The sequence below is a fragment of the Mustela lutreola genome, chromosome 11 (genome assembly GCF_030435805.1).
Source record: "Mustela lutreola isolate mMusLut2 chromosome 11, mMusLut2.pri, whole genome shotgun sequence".
NCBI classification, from domain to species: domain Eukaryota; kingdom Metazoa; phylum Chordata; class Mammalia; order Carnivora; family Mustelidae; genus Mustela; species Mustela lutreola.
The window spans coordinates 35,910,553-35,931,932 of record NC_081300.1 but is presented as its reverse complement, the minus strand read 5'-3'; the positions used below and the strand labels follow the sequence as shown (position 1 = coordinate 35,931,932).

At 42.1% G+C, this 21,380-nt stretch overlaps 1 protein-coding gene across 16 annotated transcripts in view; it reads left to right on the top strand.

The window, feature by feature from the left end:
- FHOD3 (formin homology 2 domain containing 3) overlaps window positions 1–21,380 on the top strand; it is a 458,821-nt gene that overhangs the window by 257,464 nt on the left and 179,977 nt on the right. For all 16 annotated transcript variants that reach the window (XM_059139157.1, XM_059139159.1, XM_059139160.1 and 13 more), the window contains exon 6: window positions 11,430–11,524. In XM_059139157.1, coding sequence (XP_058995140.1) covers window positions 11,430–11,524 — 95 coding nt within the window. The remainder of the gene's footprint in view (window positions 1–11,429; window positions 11,525–21,380) is intronic.

The window sequence follows — 21,380 nt, the reverse complement described above, 5'->3', positions numbered from 1 at the left end:
CAGGGGGAATAATGGAAATTAGGGATTGGCAGATCCATTCCAGAATTAAGGAAGAGTTTGTTTTCATGGTCTGATTCAGAGAACTTGAAATCTGGTGTCGGAGATGAATTAGCCCTTCTCAGAAGATAAGGTTTTAACGGTAGTCATGGTTTTCCCCTCTCAGGAGGTAACTTTGACTTGAGCAGTCTCACTGCAGATTGTCGGAGCCCCTGCTGGGTTCTGGTTGAAGAAAGCCGTGTCAGTCTAGTGCTTCCATCTGATTTTACCCGACGCCTTGACAACACCTATCCTGATGGGCCCAACTTGATGGGCAAGTTACATGTCACCCTCCCCCACCTCCAGAAAATACCGTCATGACCAGTAGTAGCAGACAACTGCCCTTGTGGTGGGCAGTTTTTAAATTTTTTTACAGCTTATTTTTCTCCACTTTGGGTTAAATAAACAGTGATTTGTGGTCACATTTTCAAACAGTGAAATACCTAAGGAAATGGTTGTAGACCAGGCTTACCTTCCTCCTGCTCTTGTGAAGAGAAAACCTGGAATGGTTAAGTGCAGTAAATAAGTCTGGAGGTGTAAGGGACAAGCCTGACTCCAGTTAGTCCTGTGTTAATTTCCTGAAATCGACTAAGAGAGCAGGTTTCAAGTGCTCTCCCCACACACATATATTAACCATGTGAGGAGACAGGTTAATTAGCTTGACTGTAGTAATCATTTCACCGTATGTCTGTCCCATCATCATGTACACTTAAATATACCCATTTCTTTATTTAAAAATTTTAAGTCTCAGGAAAAGAGAATGATAAAGTACACAGTATACAATGTAAATGTTTAATTTGGGTAAAATGTATACAACTAAAGAAAGGTTCCTTATGCTATTTCTATAACATTTTTTTTTTGTAATTTTGAGATTATATCAAAATGAAAAGTTATCTAAACATGCCAAAAAAAATAGTAGGAAGGGGATGTAGAAAAGTAAATTGAAATACTCTGACTTCAGTGGGCAGAGTCTTTTGTTTCATGATGGAACTGTAGGGTCAGCATGTAACTGGATACTTGGTTTACAAACCAAGCCTTCTCTAGCACATAAAAGAGCAGTTTTAGAGTAAAGCGCATGCTATATCCCTACTTATAATGGCATTAAACAAAAGCAACAACACTGCATTTAAGATACATGGGCCTAAATTGTATGAACTCCCCTAAGAAGGTCATGTAGCTCCTGAAGCTCTGTGAACACCTGTGTTTGCTAAACACCTGTGACCTATAATGTCACTGTAATATCAAATAAGAGGGAAGAATGGGTGAACGGTTTATTAAAAGACTACATGGGGCAACAATGTTTGCGCTCTTTGTTTAAAAATTTGGAGTGATTCTGCCAGGAAGGAATTACCTTCCAGCTTCTTCAATGGCATTTTTGGCATCTTTGGCCAAAGAAAGGACATGAACAAGCAGGCAAATAACTGATTTGGAACTGTTTTCTTGCATGTGTTTGGGGTGTAAGTTTTTTTTGTTTTGTTTTGTTTTGTTTTGTTTTTTTAAAGAAAAATTACATCTAGCTCTGGTTTCTAGAATGTATGTGTATTTTATATATTCTCTTAAATGCAAGGCATGGGTAATGAATTCAGAGTTGATGGGCTTAGTGTTGAAGTCCTTCGATGGTGGCAGAATGTTGAGAGGCACAGGAGCCCAGGGGATCTGGGCCAGAAGCGAAAGGCAAGCAGGTGAGCTGGGAGGTGAGGGGCCCCAGGCTCATCCTGAGGTAGGAGGGAGCTGGAAGGTTTTCCAGCTTCAGCTGATGTGTTTGATGTTTTGGGAAATTGGGTGGTAACAACATCTACCTTGGATAAGCTAAAGAGTGGGAGTTGAGGTAGGGACACCAGCTGGGATCCGCAGTGGCTGTAATTCGAGAAATACAATGGAAGCTGGACCTGAGGCAGTGATGGAAGACAAGATGAATTTGCAGCCTGTTTCAGAAGACAAATTGAGGTAATTAGGTGACTCATTGGATGGAGGTGGAAGATAAGGGAAGGAGTCTGGAAGAGTAGATTCTAAACTTTTGTGGCTAGACTCCTACAGGAAAACAAATTCCTATTTATTTATAATGGAATGAAAACAGTCCTTATCTGAATAAATGAAATGTACTCTATTTTCTCTTGTGTTTCCTGAAAAAAAATATATATCTATATATATATATATATTTTTTTTTTTTTGCTGGTCTGGAATCACTAGGTTGATTTCACAACTCCCTAGGGGTGTTCGAAAATGCAGGTTTGCACCTGAGCTCCAGTATCCAGCCTGGGTGACCCGGTGCTGTGTGCAGGAGGCAGAGTGGGATAGGGGATCCAGTGTTAAGGTTGGGGAAGCAGTCAAAATCTAGCGAAGCATCTGGGAATTATCTGTTGATCATGTTAGGATTCCTTTTAAGAGTTCGTGGAATAAAAGACCTCTAGCTTTAAAAAAAAAAAAAAGGATGGAAAATAAAAGAGGAAGGAAAGAAAGTAAAGATGAGGGAGGAGGGAAGGAGGAGAAAGGTTGGAGAGGGAAAGGATTGAAAACTATGGGGTTTAACTATGGGCAGAGGTCAAGTTCTGGTGGACATGACTCCCCCAGACCCTCCACCTCCTAGGACGTCCTCTCTCCAGGCCACTTTCCGTGTGGTGTCACTGCTGCAGTTCTTACTCTAAAAGCGGAGGAGGGAGGGGAGATGTGGTTCTGGGTTAGATGAAATGAGAAGTAGTGACCCTGTCTCTCCCATCAAATGTGACTGTAAACCTGGGGTAAACACGCAGGGCTAGTCAACACTAGTCAAGAACTCTGAAGAGTAAGTGGCAGATGCGGGGGAAGAGTCTAGATTTTGAAATAGCATTGAACTTCTGGTACTTTTAACATTTTTCTTGTATTCTCTGGTCTGGACTCCAATCAGCCTGAAACCCAGAAGTGGGCATTTCTGTGGATGGAGAGCATTCCAGAGGAAGCCTTCTGCTTTTGGCTTAAGTAGGAGGAAAAAAATGTCTCCAAACATTCAGGGTACAAAAGCGGCCCATGTTTCTAATTTCTTTCTGTGTTACATTGCACCCCAGCCCCTAGGGAATGGCAGGCTGAGAACAGCCAGAGCAATGTGTGACCCATGGGGGCCTCTGTAGCACCTAAAGCTTGGAGGGAGGCATAGCCTTTCTCACCGAGAGAACTGTGGTCATGGGAGGGTTCAGGTGAACACCTGTTGTTTTCTTCCCTTGGCCCCCCACAGCGTGGCTCCAAATGAGGGCATAGTCACAGAAACTAAGAGGCAGAATAGGGTATATGATGGCCCAGTGTTCTGGCCAAAGGACTAGGATGAGGAGTCCCGGGGAGCCTGGAAGTATCGGGGAGATGATGAAGGTGAGGCTCAGGAAAGTTACCTGGAGACTTTTTCTTAGGAGCCCTGGGTTCCCACAAACTGTACGTGCATGAATCTGACCCTACACGGTTTACTGGAGAACATGAAAATGCAGCAACAAGGTAGGTCATGTCCAAGTTTCAAACTGGATGGGGCCCATGCAGGATCAATCCAAAAAGCACAGTAAGAACTTTGAAAACAGAACTGGCATTAGAAACAGAGCCCATGAAAGGCAGGTCAAAACTTGTGGCTTGAGTTGAACCAGGCTAATTGTCGGCTTAGACAAAAATGTCAACATTTTCTGTAAAATTTAAACAAAACCCAGAGCCTTAGAATTTTCAGAGTGTCCAGGAAACAGTCCAGAATTACTTGGCATACAGTAAACTAGAAAATCTCAACCTGCATGGGAAAAGATAAATCAACAGAACCCAGTGCCAAGGCAACACAGAGATTAGATTTTTCAACTACTTTAAAGCAGCCATTCTAAAAATGCGTCAGGAAGAAAGGGTGACACTTAGATAGAACATCTAAGCAAAGGAAGACACAGAAGATCTAAAGAAGAACCAAATCGAAAATATAGGAATGAAAACTATAATAACCAAAATAAAAAGCTCACTAGATGGGCTCAGTAAACGATTTGGAAATGATAAACCTGACCTTAGATGCACCAATAATTAAACATAACTGGCTTAATCATGGCAATTAAAAGGCTGAGATAATCAAAATGAAAACATAGGACCCAACTAAATGCTAAATGCCTATAAGAAAGCCACTTTAATTATAACACTATAGGTAGTTTTAAAGCAATGTGATACAGAAATAATACCATGCAAACATTAATTAAAAGAAGGCCATGTTAATATCCGATAAAGTAGACTTTAAAGTAAAAAAGATGGGGCGCCTGGGTGGCTCAGTGGGTTAAAGCCTCTGCCTTCGCTCAGATCGTGATCCCAGGGTCCTGGGATGGAGCCCTGCATCAGCCTCTCTGCTCTGCAGGGAGCCTGCTTCCTCCTCTCTCTCTGCCTGCCTCTCTGCCTACCTGTGATCTCTGTCTGTCAAATAAATAAGTAAAATCTTAAAAAAATAATAATAAAGTTAAAAAGAAAAAAAGAGAGAGAGAAAGGACAAACAAGGGATATTATAATGATGAAAGGCGTCAATTCACCCAGAAAAGAAAAACCTGTAGACCTTCAAAATACATAAAGCAAAAACTTAACTGAAATAAGAAGTAAAAAATGGTCAGTTATAGCTGGAGACTTGAACATTCCTCTCTTTGGTAATCCACAGAACTGGTAGCCTGAAAATCAGCAAAGCTATGATAGAGGAACTAAACAGCGCCCACCAACCCCACCCCCTCACCCTAGCCAACCAGCTCTGAGTGTCTTAGCGACTCCGCCCAGCTATGGTAGGGTACACATGCTCTTCCAGTACACATAAGACATTTACCAAGATGGACTGCCTCCTGGGCTGTAAGACTATGGCAAACTTAAAGAAAACTATATGATAGGTTTTCTGACCATAATGGAATTAAACTACAAAAAAACAAAGAAAATAGGAATATTTCATTCTGCTTAGTAATTGAGCAGCATACTTCTAAATCACCCCTGTGTCGAAGAGAGCTTCCCAATGGAAATCAAAAAGTATTTTGAACAAATTAGAAATAAAAAGATCAGAAACCATGAGATGCAGTTGAACTAATGCATTCAGGGAAATTTTTAGCATTATGTGCTTATTCTAGAAAAAAATAATACTAACATTCACCTTAAAAAACCAGGATTAAAAAAAAGAGCAAAACCAGAGCAAGTAGAAGGAAAGAAATAATAGAGTAGAAATTAGTGAAATTGAAAACAGAAAAACAATAAGAAATCAGTGAAACAGAAAGATAAATTTTTTAAAATGAAAAATGACCAGGAATGATGATGATGGGAAAAAAAAGTCATTATTTGCCAACATCTGGAATGAAGAGAGGATATCATGACAGACCTCACAGACATTAACTGAGTAATAGAATACTATAAACTATTCTAAGCACATAAAATTGATACCTTAGATGAAATGGACCGACTCCTTGAAAACCACACACTGCCAATGCTCCCACAACATGAAATGGATAACCTGATTAGCTCTATTTTAACTATTATTAACAGTGTCTACTAAAGAAATTGAATTTGCAGTTACCAGTGTTCTTAAAAAGGAATCTACAGACCCAAGTAGTTTCCCGGTGAATCTAAATATTTAAAGACAAAATAAAACCCATTTTATATGATCTCTCCCAGCAAACAGAAGCAGAGGGAATGCTTCCCCAAATGCTTCATTTTATGAGGCCAGAATTACCATGATAGGAGATGAGACAAAGAGAGGGCACTACAGGCCAATATATCTCATGAATCAAAACGCAAAAATAAAAGCAAAAATCCTCAGCAAATATTAGTAAATGCAGCAGCATGTAATCAGAATAATGCACGAGGTCCAAGCGGGAATGCAAGGTTGGTTCAAATATCTGAAGTTCACTCTTTGTAACCTACCACATTCACACTGTGAAGAAAAAAACCACATGATCATATTAGTTGAAATAGAAAAAAACATTTGACAAAATTCAGTATCCACTTATTAAAAAAATTTAACAAACTAGAAATTGGGGGAAACTTCTTCACCTTGATGAAGGGTGATGTTAAAAAAATCCATAGCTAATATCATAATTGTGGAAGACAAAATGCCTTCCCCCAATTACTGAGAAAAAGCAAGGATGTCCACTTTTACTACATCTGTTGAATTTTGTGTTAAAAATCTTAACTATTGCAGTCAGGCAAGGAGGACAAAGGAGGTTATAACTTGAGAAAGAAAAAATGAAATGGTTCTTGGTCACAGACAGCATTACTATCTATGTAGAAAGTTCTCAAAAATCTACAAAAATGAAACCTAAAAAGCCCTAGAATACATTTTAAAAAGTTACAGGATACAAGGTCTACACACAAAAATTAATTTTATTTCTATATGTTAGTAATAAGCAGTTGAGAATGGAAAAGTTTTCAAAATATAATTCCTCATCACTCCAAAAAGTGTGAAAGACTTAAAATTTAGCATAAAGTCACATACAGAATCTGTAAACTACAAAGCACTGATCAAAACAATCAGAGGATTCAAATTAACAGACACGGGTGCCTGGATGGCTCAGTGGGTTAAAGCCTCTGCCTTCGGCTCAGGTCATGATCCCAGGGTCCTGAGATGGAGCCCTGTATCACATTGAGCTCTCTGCTCAGCAGGGAGCCTGCTTCCTCCCCTCTCTCTGCCTGCCTCTCTGCCTACTTGTGATCTCTGTCTGTCAAATAAATAAATAAAATCTTTTTAAAAAAATAAATTAACGGGGGCACCTGGGTGGCTCAGTGGGTTAAGCCTCTGCCTTCAGCTCAGGTCATGATCCCAGGGTCCTGGGATCGAGCCCCGCATTGAGCTTTCTGCTAAGGAGGGAGCCTGCTTCCCCCTCTCTCTCTGCCTGTCTCTCTGCCTACTTGTGATCTCTGTCAAATAAATAAAATCTTTACAATAAATAAATAAATAAAAATAAATTAACGGACACAATGGTTCATGGAGTAGAAGAATCAACCTAGCAAACACGTCAGTTCCCAAAGTTTATCTATAGGCTTCATGTATTTCTCATACTTTCAGAAAGATTTTTAGTAGATTTAGATAAGCTATTTCTAAAATTTATATAAAAAGGCCAAAGGACAGGAACAGCCAAAACAACTTTGAAAAGGAATGAAATTGTCGGAATCATACTACCTGATTATAAGACTTACTCTAAAGTGTGGTATTGGCGAAGGGATATACAGATGAATGGAACAGAGAATCCAGAAGGAGATCCCCCCCGCCCGCCACAAAATAACCTGTTGATTTTTTTTTTTTTTTTTTTTTTTTTTTTTGCCAATTGGCAAAAGCAATGAAATAAAAACAGAATAGGCTCTTCAGAAGGTATTCGATCAACTGGACATCTGTATGGGGGAAAAAAAAAAAAGAATCTCCGTCCACACCTGACAATTGACACAATTTACCCCAAAGGGATCCTATATCTAAAGAAGTAAAATTACAAAATGTTCAGAGAAAAACACAGAACATTTTGATGACTTGGCCTGAGGCAGAGGGTCTGCTCCCCCCGCTCAGGGTCTTTGAAATTCTTCCAGTGTGTGCTTCTGTTCTGTAGACAAGGATCTGCAGCCTTGAGGTGGACGATAGGACTACCATTCTTGAGCATGTACTCTGAGCCAGTCCTTGTTCTAACTCAATCCCTACAGCACCCCTGTGAAATAGATACTGCAGTATTACTGTCTTACTTTCCAGATGAGGAAGGCGAGGCACAGATATTCACGCGTATACCTAGAGCAAAAAAGTCTCCCTGGGGCCAGAAGAACAGATGCTCTGGGCAGTCTGTTCTCAGACCCAGCCTGTTACCCACCACTCTGTTCCGACAGCCTCCTCTTTCTCCTCCTTTTGATCACTGCTTTTCATGGCTCCTGTGACCCAGGCCCTCTCCTTTTTCTTTCCGTATGACTTTTATTCACGGGTCCACATTTAGGTTGGCGGGTTTCAGGGATTAAACCGGCGCGATATTAACCCACTTAAATCTATTTAGCGCCCTCTTGTGTCTGCAGCGGATTTGACAGGAAGCCACGCTTCCGCCTTAGGGCTAGGGGACAAAAGATGTAGAGAGAAAGCTTTGGATGATCAAAATAGGACAAATCGGTGCGATCAGAATCTTGAATTCCATTAGACATGAACTTTCTGGCGAGTTACCTCCAGTGTGGTCTGTTGATAAGAATAGAATCTTGGAAGGAAGCTGGTCACAGAAAACGTACAGAAATTCCAGTTGGCTTTAAATCTCAGTTGGCAGCCTTTTGTAGCAAGTCCTTGGCCTTCTGGACATTCCAGTCCTCCCAAAGGAGGCACCGCTCCAAAGGCAGAAGAGTGGATGGCCTCCCCCATGCCTTTAGGCTAATTTAGAGGCAGGGGTTAAAATCTGTCTCTGGATTTGCTTCTTCAGCGGCAGAACTAGAATGTGAAAAGGACAGAGTTGCACACTCCCCTTCCCTAGAGATTTGCCAGTTTGTTTTGAGTGGGAGAGGAGGAAAGAGAGGGAGAAAGGGAAAAATGGGGTAGAAAGTACTGAATTCTTGGTGCTATTCCCCTAAGTGGGGGCTGTAACTTCCTGAGGGAAGGGGGGAGCACATTGAGAGTGATAGGCTAGGAAAAATTCTGAAAACTGAGAAGAACTCCTAAAACTTTGTATTACACAGTCTAATTTTGTTCCTTTTGTGTATTTATTTACTTTTCTATTATAGACATAATTGAGGCCTATGATGGAAAAAAAAAGATTCAAAGAATAGATACCCAATCGCTTACTATTTCATGTGTTTTCTTTCCTTTCGATTCATGAAGATTTGCGTGTTTCATCGCAGAATGTCATATTTGTAATTCTCTACTTTTTAATTATCAGAAACATTTTATGGGTTAGGACATAATATGTAGTCATTTACCAAAGCTGAGTTCTAGAACTTTGATAGGTATTTAGGTCCTAGTTAATCTTAATATTACAGGTGACACTTCAGTGACTATCTTTGCTGCTGCTTCATTACCCCCCCCCCCCCCCACTTAGGGTTATTTCCTTAGGACGGATTCCCGAAATTATCATGACAGAGAAGAGCTTGGAGAAGACTTTCAGGCTCCCAGCACTAGCATAAAGGAGTCTGCCCACCCTGGTTTCAAGTGGGCTCCCCCGTGGTATCACTGGCGTTTTTAGAGTACATTCCTGTACTATTCAGAGCCTTGTTACTGTTTTTGTTTTTTTCTGTCAAGTGGGGGTAAAAATACCCATTGCAGAGGGCTATTGTATTAATAATGCATATAAAATACCCCCCCGAATGTGGCACACAGTGGGCATTAAATAAATGGAAAAAAATTTAAAACAATTACAGCACTAAGTAGCCTTCTTATAGGATTTGTATCAGTTTCTTTCCACCCATAATGTGTGAAGTTACTTGTTTAACTCCCTAGCATTTGATACCTAATTATTTCTTTAAAAAATACTTTTGCTGAGGGGCGCTTGGGTAGCTCAGTTGTTAAGCATCTGCCTTCAGCTCAGGTCATGATCCCAGGACCCTGGGATCGAGCCCCCACATTAGGCTCCCTGCTCAGTGGGAAACCTGCTTCTCTCTCTCCCCCTCCCCCAACTTGTGTTCCCTCTCTTGCTGTCTCTCTCTCTGTCAAATAAATAAATAAAATCTTTAAGAAAAAATACTTCTGGTGATTTAACTGAAAATGCTATCTCATTGTTTTAATTTTTTATTACAGTGATGATGGACAAATTTGTGTATTATTGTAAACTAGCTTGTCATCTCTTATGAAATGCTTTTGACTTTTTCTCTTGGCATTTAGTATTTTCTTATCAATGTATAAATTATTTATAATAAATTATTTAAACCTTTATCATATTTGCTCTCCTATGTCCGTTTATCTATAATAGCTTTACATTAAACTTGGTTTTCATTATACATTCCATCTTTCTTATGAAGATGGGAAAGTGATTATGATTGTGATCTCTTCCTTGTAAATTCTGTAGATGAGTTTTTAACCGAGTCTACATTTCTTGCAAGTGATGACAATAGTATGTATTCATTTCCAACCATCCTACCTTCCTTTAATTTTTATGTCTTTTAAATTTGCTTGAAATGCTGTAACAAATAATCATGGGAATTAATGGGCATCATTCTTTTACTTTTCCTGATTTTAATAGGACTATCTCCAGTGTTTCACCATGAAATAGAATATGAATCTGCTATTTTCAAAAATGCAATTTTTTGTATGTCAAGAAAATGCTTGATATTTTAAAATTTTGAGTTTTTCATATTTAAGGGCATCATTTTTCTCAATGATTGGTTTTGTTTGATCTTTTGTTGGCTAAAATAACAAGTATTTTTTAACATCACATATTTCTATGCTTGGAGTTAGTGTCTACTCACTATTTTGTGTTTTACTATTTTCATTCGGCCCCATTTTCCTATGATCTATGTATAAATGTGTATGTGCATGAGTGTATATAATAAAAGAATGGAAGAGAGATTCATATATTAAGAATGATTATCCTTAAATTATGGGATCATGAGTTATTTTCACTCTTCTGTGTTTACCAGTTTTCTGCAATGAGATGTCCTATGTGACCAGGAACCAAAATGTTGCTTAAAAATGTCAATCCTATGCCAATTAATTATGGGTGAAAGAAGATTTGGGAGGTCACACATGATTTAAGGACCTATTCAGCATATGTAACTTCTGTTTGTTCATTATCTAGTATCCAAATGGTGTTTTTAAATTAAGGGAACTAAAAAATTAGAATTAATAATCTTTTTAAAAAAGGTAGTAACATGACCTGTATTTTCTTTCTGGTGAATAAAGATAATACATAATGACTATCGTTTGCTTAAGTAGGAATCTGGGACTTGGTGTCTGACAAATGATTTTTCTCATGCTTTCTGACATTTCTTTTTTTAAATCTGAAAAGTCTTTTAAAGGAATTGCAAATAATAAAACACATATTTATCTCTTCCCTGAAGGATTAAAATTGTATGAGCTCGGGATGGTCCTATAGCATCTGAGGCCTTCCAGGTTGCTTTTTAAAAACTTGATTTTTCCTCTTGGTCCCAGTGGGAGGCCACAACCCAGACACCATCCGAGGGATAGGGTTGCCCTGTCTGGGACTGCACACAGATATAGAAACATACAAACATGCATTTATACATCAAGATACACAGAGACAACAATCACTAGATTTCGTACCTTAATTGCATCTTCCAGACACCAGGAATAGCCCTTGCTTCCACTGCTATGGTCAACACTTCCTCTCTGAGATGAGATTTAGCTAATCTTGGAGCTCAGGAAATCTATCAGGTTTGGTTCGTGCCACACTGTGTGCTTACCATATGAAGATCTCAGCTGACATTATTATGTTCCCTGAAGATTATACGTACATGTAAAACTATAATGTCTCTTCCTTTTTTCTCTTCTGTAGCTTTGGGCCAGATTATGTTGTATGTGGATGGGATGAATGGAGTAATAAACCACAATGAAACCATTCAGTGGCTGTACACTCTCATTGGGTCAAAGGTAAGAGAAGGTTATAGTTGAACATTTTATTTAGTTTGCATGTCATACACCTTTCTTTTTATTCTCCTCTCTGAGATGGTTTTGCGAAAGAAATCCTGTTCCACTTGGTTCCAAGCCCTGTACCAGTACAACTGAGGACTACTGTTTTATATGTATAAAAACACACTCAAGTTGCAAAAACCTTTTGAAATTTTTAACGCATTTTATGTTTTTTTCTTTTAAGCTTTAATCGGGTGCTTCTGGCACCTCTGTTTCTTAATGCTTAATTAAAAGACTGTATCATCGATACAGTATCAATCTTAGCTGCTCTGTTTCATCTTCATGTATGTTCAGTGACTTAAGGACAGATTTTTGTATGTATGTACGTATATGCTTGTTCCTGTATGTAGTTAAAGGTGAGGCCACCTTTCAACTCTATGATAGTTAGAAAAGTAATTGACATTGAGTGAAGGTTGACCAGGCGCCATGGAAGGGGCTTTATGAGCATTATCTCCTTTAACCCACCTACGACGGTGATAAGATAAATAACATTACCCCATCCATAGCTGAGAAAGTAGCAGGGACAGCCCTCTCATTTCCCCCATGGATCTCGGCATGTGCGGACTTTATCCAGGCAGGATGTGGCCTGAGGCCCACACGCTCTGGAACTGTGCCACTAAGGAAATCTACCCTTCGCTTGGGGCGTACCAGAGGTGCGGCAAGGCTCCGGTGTGGTCGTCCCTGGGTCTGCCTGTGGGGCCACGGGAGACCCCTCCCATTGAGGAGGAGTGAGAAGGGATCCTGTTCGGAGCAGGTGCAAGTGAAGCCAGGCTGGAGTGTGGTCAGATCTGGGGTGAGGGTGGGTGGGGGCATCACGGAGGAGATCCACGTGAGTGTGGTCGGTGACGTGGTCAGGCAGAGCAGCGTCTAGAGGGCCTGGATGGAGGCTTGAACCTGACTTCCACACATCACAGAATCAACATAACGTTCTGGGGGTCCCTGGAGAGCACGGGGGCAGCCCAGACTGTTCCCCATCCCCATACTTGCTCCCACACCCACTTTGGCAAACCTGTCAGGGCTGGTGTGCACTAGCCTCTAGCTCCTGGTGACGAGTCCCATTCCTTAGCCCGACCTCTCCCATTACCTGCTTCCCAAAGACTCTGCTGTACCTCAGGAGTGCGGGCTCAGCCCAGATTTGACTTTGAGAACGGATCCTGTTTGAGGTTTATGTTCCCTACAGACTTCCAGAATCCTGGTGATGGCGCCCTTGTAGAGTGGGGAGGGCCTTTTCTCTGTGTGTGGCTCTGATATGCGGGACTGCTTGGATCCCAGATCCATGGTTGACACTTCACATCTCCCTCTCAGTGTTCCTTTTCCTCATATTACTGTTGATAGATCTCCCCATCCCATTTCATAATAGAAATAACATAGTTTCTCTCAGAAGACTGACGAACTTTTCTCTCTCTCTCTCTCTCTCTCTCTCTCTCTGGCTTTGTTTTCTATGGAAAATAGAAATGACTCTATTTACACCCTGCTGTGGGAGACCTTAGATGCTGAATGAAATGCCAGCTTTGCCTGGTCGATTTAGCGAGGCTGAGGGAAGATTTATATCTTTTCTCTTATTTCAGTGTTTTCTGTTCTTTCCTCATGCTGGGAGCCTTCCCCAACCTTCATATTCTATTGGAAGCTGCTCTCTTTCCAAGGCTCTCTGGTTGGTTTTGAAGACCCCACAGTCTAGGGAGATAGAAGGAGATTCTGCAGTAGAAATGGACTTTTGGTATATGTGGTAGACAAAGAAATCGTTGAGGGTGTCTGGGTGGCCCAGTCTGTTGAACGTTTGACTCTAGATTTTGGCTCCAGTCCTCATCTTGCGGTAGTGAGATCAAAGCCCGAGTTGGGCTCTGCGCCGGGTATGGAGCCTGCTTAGGATTCTCTCTCCCATTCCTGTTGCCCCTCTCCTCCTTCCAGAAAAAGAAATCTTTGTAGCTTTATTACAACTGTGATAAAACACCAATAGCCAGTCCTATTTCTAAAGGGAAACAAAACCCTAACATACGTAAAGTAGGAAACGTGAGAGCCTTTTGGCTCATCAGCAGGAAGGGGCCTAGAGTGAAGGCAAAATCTAGGTGATGGGACGGGAGGAAGAAAGGGAGCACGCAGAGAGAAAGGCACCGAGATAAAGGGGGAGATGGAGAAAAGTGAGAGGAGAGATCCCAGGGCAGGACAAGAAAAAGAGAAGAGAAAAAGGAAACAGGCCGAACAGAAATCATTTCTCTGCTCAGTAGATGAGAGGAGGGCTCCGAGTGTACTGTGTTTCAACACCATCATGTCGATGTTTCTTGGGAATTGAAAGGACACCTCCTAGGGTGCCTGGGTGGCTCAGGCAATTAAGCCTCTGCCTTCAGCTCAGGTCATGATCCCAGGGTCCTGGGATAGAGCCCCGCACAGGGCTCTCTGTTTAGTGGGGAGTCTGCCTCTCCCTCTCCCTCTGCCCCTCACCCTTGTTCATGTGTGCACACTCTCTCTCTCTCTTGCTCTCTCTCTCTCTTTCTTTCTGTCAAATAAATAATAAAATCTTAAAAAAAAAAAGTACTTCCTTATTGCCTTTCTAAATAACATGGAGAAATCATAAAATTCAAAGTCTTCAAGAATGAGTGTGTAGGAATTCGCCTCCCCAGCCTCCTTTTCCTGTTCAGCACACGTGTATTTGTGACCTTGGGCATCTCTCCCCGGGCTCTGTGTCTAGGGTGGAGTGATCTCTTCCTTCCCAGCTGTGGATTCAGTGCTGGTTTGTTCTCCATCTTTCATTTCCCAAAGGAGGATCCCTAATAGTCTCTGGCTTCTGAGCCCAACCCTGATCCGGTCACTGTGAAGGTGAGAAAATAGAGCCAATGATCAGCCTGAGCCTCGGAGCTTACCGTGTTGTGAGAGAGGGAACTGTGGGGACACCTGCTGCCCGTGTCCACTTACTGTGATGTCAGATGAAAGTATCGCTCTGCTCCCCATGGTGTGCTCGGTTCCGGGCCAGTGGTTGAAAGTCAACAGTGGCAGCAGTCATGAAACTGACCTTTGCTGTAATTCTCATGATATCACCTTTTATTTGCAAAACAGTGGTGGTGTCCCCTGACATTCCCCCCAACCCCCATGCCTGGGTAGCAAGGAATCTTCAAGAAGCATGGCTGTACCAACCTGAAACCCTTAGGTCTTAAGAAGGAAGCCTCTATCCCCTTCTTACACATAGGTTTTCCCCCATTCACATTAAGAAATCAGGCCCTAGGGATTTCTTTTGACTAAATCTGATTTCTCAGAACCCAGAAGGTTTGCCTTAAGATCCTGTTCTTTTGCCTTAAACAGGGACAGAGCTGATGCATGAAATCTTGGGTTAGAGAAACTTTGTCATTCTGTTTTCATAATTCTTCATTTTCCTTCCATGAAAGGCAACAAGATGTGATTTTGCAGCCTGCCAGGGGCTCATTGTGCAATGCATATTTGCAGATATTTGAGACTCCTAGCCAGAGAAGAAAATGAGGCAATTGCAGCCAAATAATCACTTTTTTAAAAGAAAGGGAGGAAAAAAAGGGTTTTCAATAAAGTGTTTCATTATATTTACACAGGCCCATCTTTAAGCTCCCCAGTCAGAGGTAAGAAGCCCATGTCCGTCCCATGACTACTCACCCAGCATGGGTTTTTTTCTTCTGCATACATCTGGAAGTCTAATTAATTGAGGTGAAATGATTCAGCTTGTACAGCCTGGCCTTGTGTCACTCCAACACGGAAAGTCTGTCTCTCTCTGTGGATCCCCTTCTGGCCCATCGGGGAGGCCCCAGGGCCCCCCACCTCCCGTGAGTTCTCCAGGGATGCCTCCAGATGCCGTCATGGAATCTGCACTCTCTGGACGACTGTCCACTTTGGCTCACCCTGCTGTCTCCATTTTTCTGTCCGTGCTGTGGAATCTAATTTTTCTCAGCTGTGCCCCAGGGGGCCGATCACCAATCTCTGGGCCTCTTTTGTCGTGGGTGGGGACAGGCCTGCTTGCACACTGTCAGAATTGTGAGATGGTGACACCTGGTCACAAGTTGCTGTGGAAACAGAATAATGGAAATATGGGGACATTTTTTGGAAAAGCCTCTTAGGTTTGGGTTTCTCTTTATGGATGCGTGAAAGGGTCACAGTTTTGAGTGTGGGCAGCCAGGAGTCTGGTATGGCCTCTGGCGAGAAGAGAGAAGTTGGATATTGGGATTCTTTGGCAGGAAGGCTTTGACACACTGGTTTTGAGGTGAGGGTCATGTCCACAAGGAGGGCTGAGACAGTGCCTCCATGGTATCCATTGCTCCAAGAAGAGGAGAGGAGATGCAGAGAGCCCTGTGGTCTCAGGTCATTGGCATGCCATTGCTGTATGATTCGTGCAGATGCCCCCCAGGGGAGTGAGACTGGAAGCTCTCTCTGAGTTACAGAGCATCAGACAGAACCCTGGCCTTGGGGAGATGGCAAAGTCCAGTTAAAGACATGATATTCACCAGCCTCCTTCCTGATCCTTTTAGAGGCAGAGGGGGCGCCATTGCTGGGCCCTGGAATGGGTGGGAAGCCTTCCTTCCTGGGACCTGCGTCCACCTTTCTGATATTAATCAAACACTGTGCACTACTGTTGGGAGCAACACACCCTCAGTTCCCCCCTAGAAGCTCTTTGAGCATTGAAAGGTCATTATCATGTCATCCTGTCCAAGCTAAGCTTGATGGCATCCGCAGATAGTCCTTGACAACATAATTTGCAATTCCTCAGAACACTGGATACAGCATCCTTCTTCCACGGATCTCACTCCTCTGAGATGATCCACTGCACTGATTCTTGAGGCTTTTCCGCAACAGCCCTGGGTGCTGGCTCACATTAGACTGATAATGCCCTAAACCTCCCAGGAGTTTTGTTTTTGTTTTTCTTATACATCCTTATTTGCTAGTTTCTTTCATTCTGCATCTCTGTGATTTCCACCTAAATGCAGGCCTTTGTGTTTGTTCCTGTTGATACCAGGTCAGAGTTCCAGCCTCAAGATTAATTTGCATTTTCTTTTGGCCATATATTCCGTAAGTTGTTAATTCTAGTTTTATTTAACATACATTTAATAAGCAGAGCTTATTTGTCATTCACCAAAATTTTGATATAGGCAAGGAATGCATAAGCTTGCAGGATGACACTTTTCAGTCATTTTAGGGCCGTTTTGGTGCAGTTAGTGGAAGGCACCAGACTCTGATCATCCAGCCTCATTTCTTCATGGAGTTCTAAGGCCAAAGTCTAGTTGCGCTGCATCTGCAGGTAAGCGCAGTTCTCTGAGACCAGATACACCTGTGTGATCCTTTGGGTGGATTGTTTTTTCATCTATAGAATGAGGATAATAATCTGTAAAATGGGAAAGGAAATAATAGTGAAGAATATATAAACCACTGATTACTGTGTCTGCACACAAGCGCCCTGTGTTGTGAGCTAACCTCTCTTTCCCCACAACTCCTACCAGCTTCCTGTTTTGAAAAGGGAGGTAGGCTCTGCTTGCCAGAACCTGCTCACCTGGAAACTGCTGGTCCCAGGGATTTCCTTCTTTTTTCTAAGTGCTTATAAGACATTCATCCAGAAAGCCTTCAGAGCACATTGCCAGGGATCAATACAGGGTTTAAAAAAGTGGGGGATATCAATTTTCTACTTCATTGGTAATCCATTTTCTGAAAATTGGGACTTTGCCTTGTTTGAGGTGTCTACCTTGTAAAATCTCAGGACGGCAAATATTCTGCTCACTTCTTAGCATCATGAGGGATCATGTTCATTAACAGGTTCAAGTGTAAAAACTGAAATAGAGTTGCCATGTTGAGAAGTCATTATCTGGATTCCTGTTCTCACTCTAGGGGAACATCTGACATACCATTGTTTGAGGTGCAGAATTTTCCAAGGTTTTTAATCTCTGCATCTTTGGATCCGCACATGAGGAAATGAGGATTGTGCGCCTTCATTAGAATCATTTTACCTTCAGAAGGACGCTAGTTAAGATGTCCTTACATCTGGCTTCTGTCCAGGAAGAGGAAGTTTTAGGCTCTTAAAATGTTGCCTGTGATTGACATAAAAATATGCTTTGCATGGCTAAAACTGATTCACTCTCTTTTCCTCTGTTGCATTTTGGGCCATTTCTGTTGACTTATCAAGTTAACCTATTCTTTGCTCAGCTGTGTGAGTCTTCCGGATGAACTTGGGAAATACGTTCTTCATCTCTTTTACAGTGCTTTTTGTTTCTAACATACATTTGTTTCTAACATCTGACCCTTTCTAGTTTCCCTCCCCTGAAATTTCTCATCTGTTGATGCACCTTGTCCCCCTTTTCCATGGGAGTTTTTAACATATTGATTGGTGTGATTTATAGAATTGTAACACTGAGTTAAATCTGGTTCTGTTGCTTGCTTAGTTTCTTGATAGCAGGGGTGGGGACTTGGGGTTTTTAGAGCTTTCAATGATTTTTGTCATGATCAAACATGTAATAGTCACGGGGCACCTGGGTGGCTCAGATGATTGGGCATCTGCTTTCGGCTTAGGTCATGGTCCTGAGGTTTGGGGATCAAGCCCCACATTGGTCTCTCTGCTTGGTGGGGGGTCTGCTTCTCCCTCTCTCTCTCCACTGTCTGCCCTGCTTGTGCTCTCTCACTCTCTCTGTCCAATAAATAAATAAAGTCCTTTTTAAAAAAAAAAATTTATTGGACAGAGATCACAAGTATGCAGAGAGGCAGGCAGAGAGAGAGGAGGAAGCAGGCTCCCCGCTGAGCAGAGAGCCTGATGCGGGGCTCAATCCCAGGACCCTGAGATCGTGACCTGAGCCGAAGACAGAGGCTTTAACCCACTGCGCCACCCAGGCGCCCCAATAAATAGTCTTAAAAAAAATTTTCCCTCTTAAAAAAAAAACAGTAATATTCTCTTCGTATAAAACTTTAGAAATACAAAAAATGTCAAAATCACCTGAAATACTTCTATATAGATTGAAGATACTTAGGATACTTAAGATAAATACTTCTACATAGATTTATGTGATCCCTTGGATGCCTCATCTGAGGATAATCTCAGTGGAAGAAAAAGAAAAAAAAAGAAGAGAAGAAATAATTTCACTTGATATTATTTTAGGAAGATGTCAGAGGGAGAGACCAGAGATTCGAACCAGACCTTATAGGAGCCAGGAGGCTGAGGGGACCCTATGGTCCAGGATGGGTCTCCAGACACAGGGCTGGACAGGAGCTCATTCAGTCTCCTCTGAGATGATCCACTGCAGGGAGCTGATTTGTGGTAGGAACCATAACTCTCAGGAGGCTTGTTGATAAACGAGGATAGTACCTTACTAGTTGACGTAGGCAAGATCCCCATGAAACCGGAGCAGGGGGTGGGACTGTGACCCTTTTGATCTGGTAGGACCTTGGGTTGAAGACTAGCTGCTGTGTTTGGGCAACTGAAGAGGCTAGAAACAGGTGGTTCTAATAAGAATATTTGGGAGGATTCAGAAACCCTAGGGGAGCCTGTGCACGGTTCCTCAGCACAGAGTGCTCTAGGGGAGCTGGATGGGCAGGGGAACCCAACGAAGCATAGGCTTCGTGGGAGCCGGTCTGGGAGTGGCCCTGCAGGCTCAGGGATGCCTTCATGGCACTGCTCAACGGCTCCCACCTGCCAGGGCTCACCTGCCAGCCCTCCTCCACCCACCCTAAGCTGTCAACCTCTCATGAATTCACATGTGCCATCCCTTAGGCTTAGTTGTCCTCTGTCAGGTTTCCAGGGCTCATGATTCCTTTAGGAAAGCTCTTTAGCCTGGAATCTAGCTCATAAGAACATATTTGTCTCATTTCCCCAAGGCTTAAGGTTTTACACCATAGGGAAAGATGGGGTTCCTTCTAGTACGGTGGAAAGAATTCAATTTGCCTTTGTGTTTTCCTTTGAGTTTCTTCAGAAATGAGTCGTGGGACACGTTGGGTAGCCTTCTAGAACACAGGACTTTGCATCTGAGAATGGGGATGTCACTAACCAGATAAGGAGGACCCAACCTTGCTGATTTCTCACCTTTATGTTGTAAATATTACCAGCATGGTCTCCAAGGTAGTGGCTAAGTGCAGAGGTGTTTCGTATTCCTTAGTTCACAATAACAGATTGGACCTGTCTTACCTGTTACCAACAAATTCCTCATAATTACATGAAGAGTCCTAAAGGAAAGTTAGCAAAGTGGGTATTTTCTGGCCTGACCCACTTTTATCCAAACCTCCTGCTAAACCCCAGAATTTTATCTCAATAGAAAATATTCATTTGTAACATTTTATATTATGATGATATTTAAGCATTACCAAAAACTCTGCCATATGTTCCGTCCTGCAAGGTGTCCTCTCCACTAACTAGTAAACGCTTAAGGGCTTCCCAGACTCATACTTGGCTACTACCTAAATCACAAATGTAGTTTGGTTCCCTTTCTGCAAATTCTGTCAGGTCATAAGCAGGTTGGCCATCAGGCCCTGAGGCCACAGCACATGGCTTTGGGGCAGGTGACTTCCAGTCCTGGCAGATGTGCCACACCTGGTCTCTGTGCTCCTCCCCTCACCCCCCACACCAGGTACCTGCAAAGCCACAGCCCAGAGTTCTGTACTCATGTCATCTGTTGGGCCCACACTTGAATTCTGACCAAACCTATCTCATTTTGCAGACAGTGTCTTCAAATGGGATAGACTCAGGGTCTGAGGCATCTGTTAGACTGTTGGATAAGCAGTTACAAATGCTTCAGGGCCCGTTCTGAGCTCAGGAATTCTGAGCTTAAGGATATGTCATTGGAATAAAGAATTTAAACGAGAAGGTCTTAAAAGTAAGGGTCTTTAGTCACTTGGCTCTTTGCTGTTGTTAAAATACTCAGTATATTCTTAGTTCTGGTAAGCTGGTGAACAGTGTGGCAAAGCCTTATGTCAGCTACCTTACCAATTTCTAATTCAGCTTTAATAACCAGCATCCACTTCTAGAACATATATTTATACATTTTAGTGGAAAATGAAACAAATAGAATGAAGCATGTTTTTCTAACTTTCTTTGTAATTTAAATCCTGAGGTTTGGAAATTGTTTTCTTTTTATGCTTGTTGAATTTTTAGAAGAAGAGTAGGAATTCGGAGATTTTTTTTGGAATACTTTTGTTTCTTCTTAATAAGCAGCATATTTGACCTTCTAAGTATAGTTCCCGTGTTTCTCTAAGTACAATAAAACATGAAGGGAGTTCCAGTTTGCTCTAATGTGCAAGATTATTCAGAAACTGGCTTTTATTCCTTTTCCATACATCTGGTAGTTACATTTTTTTTTTTAATTTTTTTTTTTTTAAGATTTTTTATTTATTTATTTGTCAGAGAGAGAGACAGCAAGCACAGGCAGACAGAGTGGCAGGCAGAGTCAGAGGGAGAAGCAGGCTCCCCGCAGAGCAAGGATCCCGACGTGGGACTCGATCCCAGGACGCCGGGATCACAACCTGAGCCGAAGGCAGCCGCTTAACCAACTGAGCCACCCAGGCGTCCCTGGTAGTTACATTTTATTTAAAACCCAGATACCCGGTTCTGTACCAGCCGAGGCCACACTCTTACTGTGGGTTGGACCAGAAAATTGAAAAATAAATAAATAAATAAATAAATAAATAAAAAAGGCAGAGTGCTATGTTGTCGGCATCTTGCCTCCCCTCACTCGGGCTCAGCCTCCCTGGCACGGAGGTGACATCAGATCCCTACGCTGTTTATGGAATCTGGAGGCTCAGTCCCCAGACTGAGGCTTGACCCAACAAATATTGCATCCTTTGGTCAAAAGCATCTCTGTTCCTCTGAAGACTCATGGCCTCTCTGAGTAAGATCGGA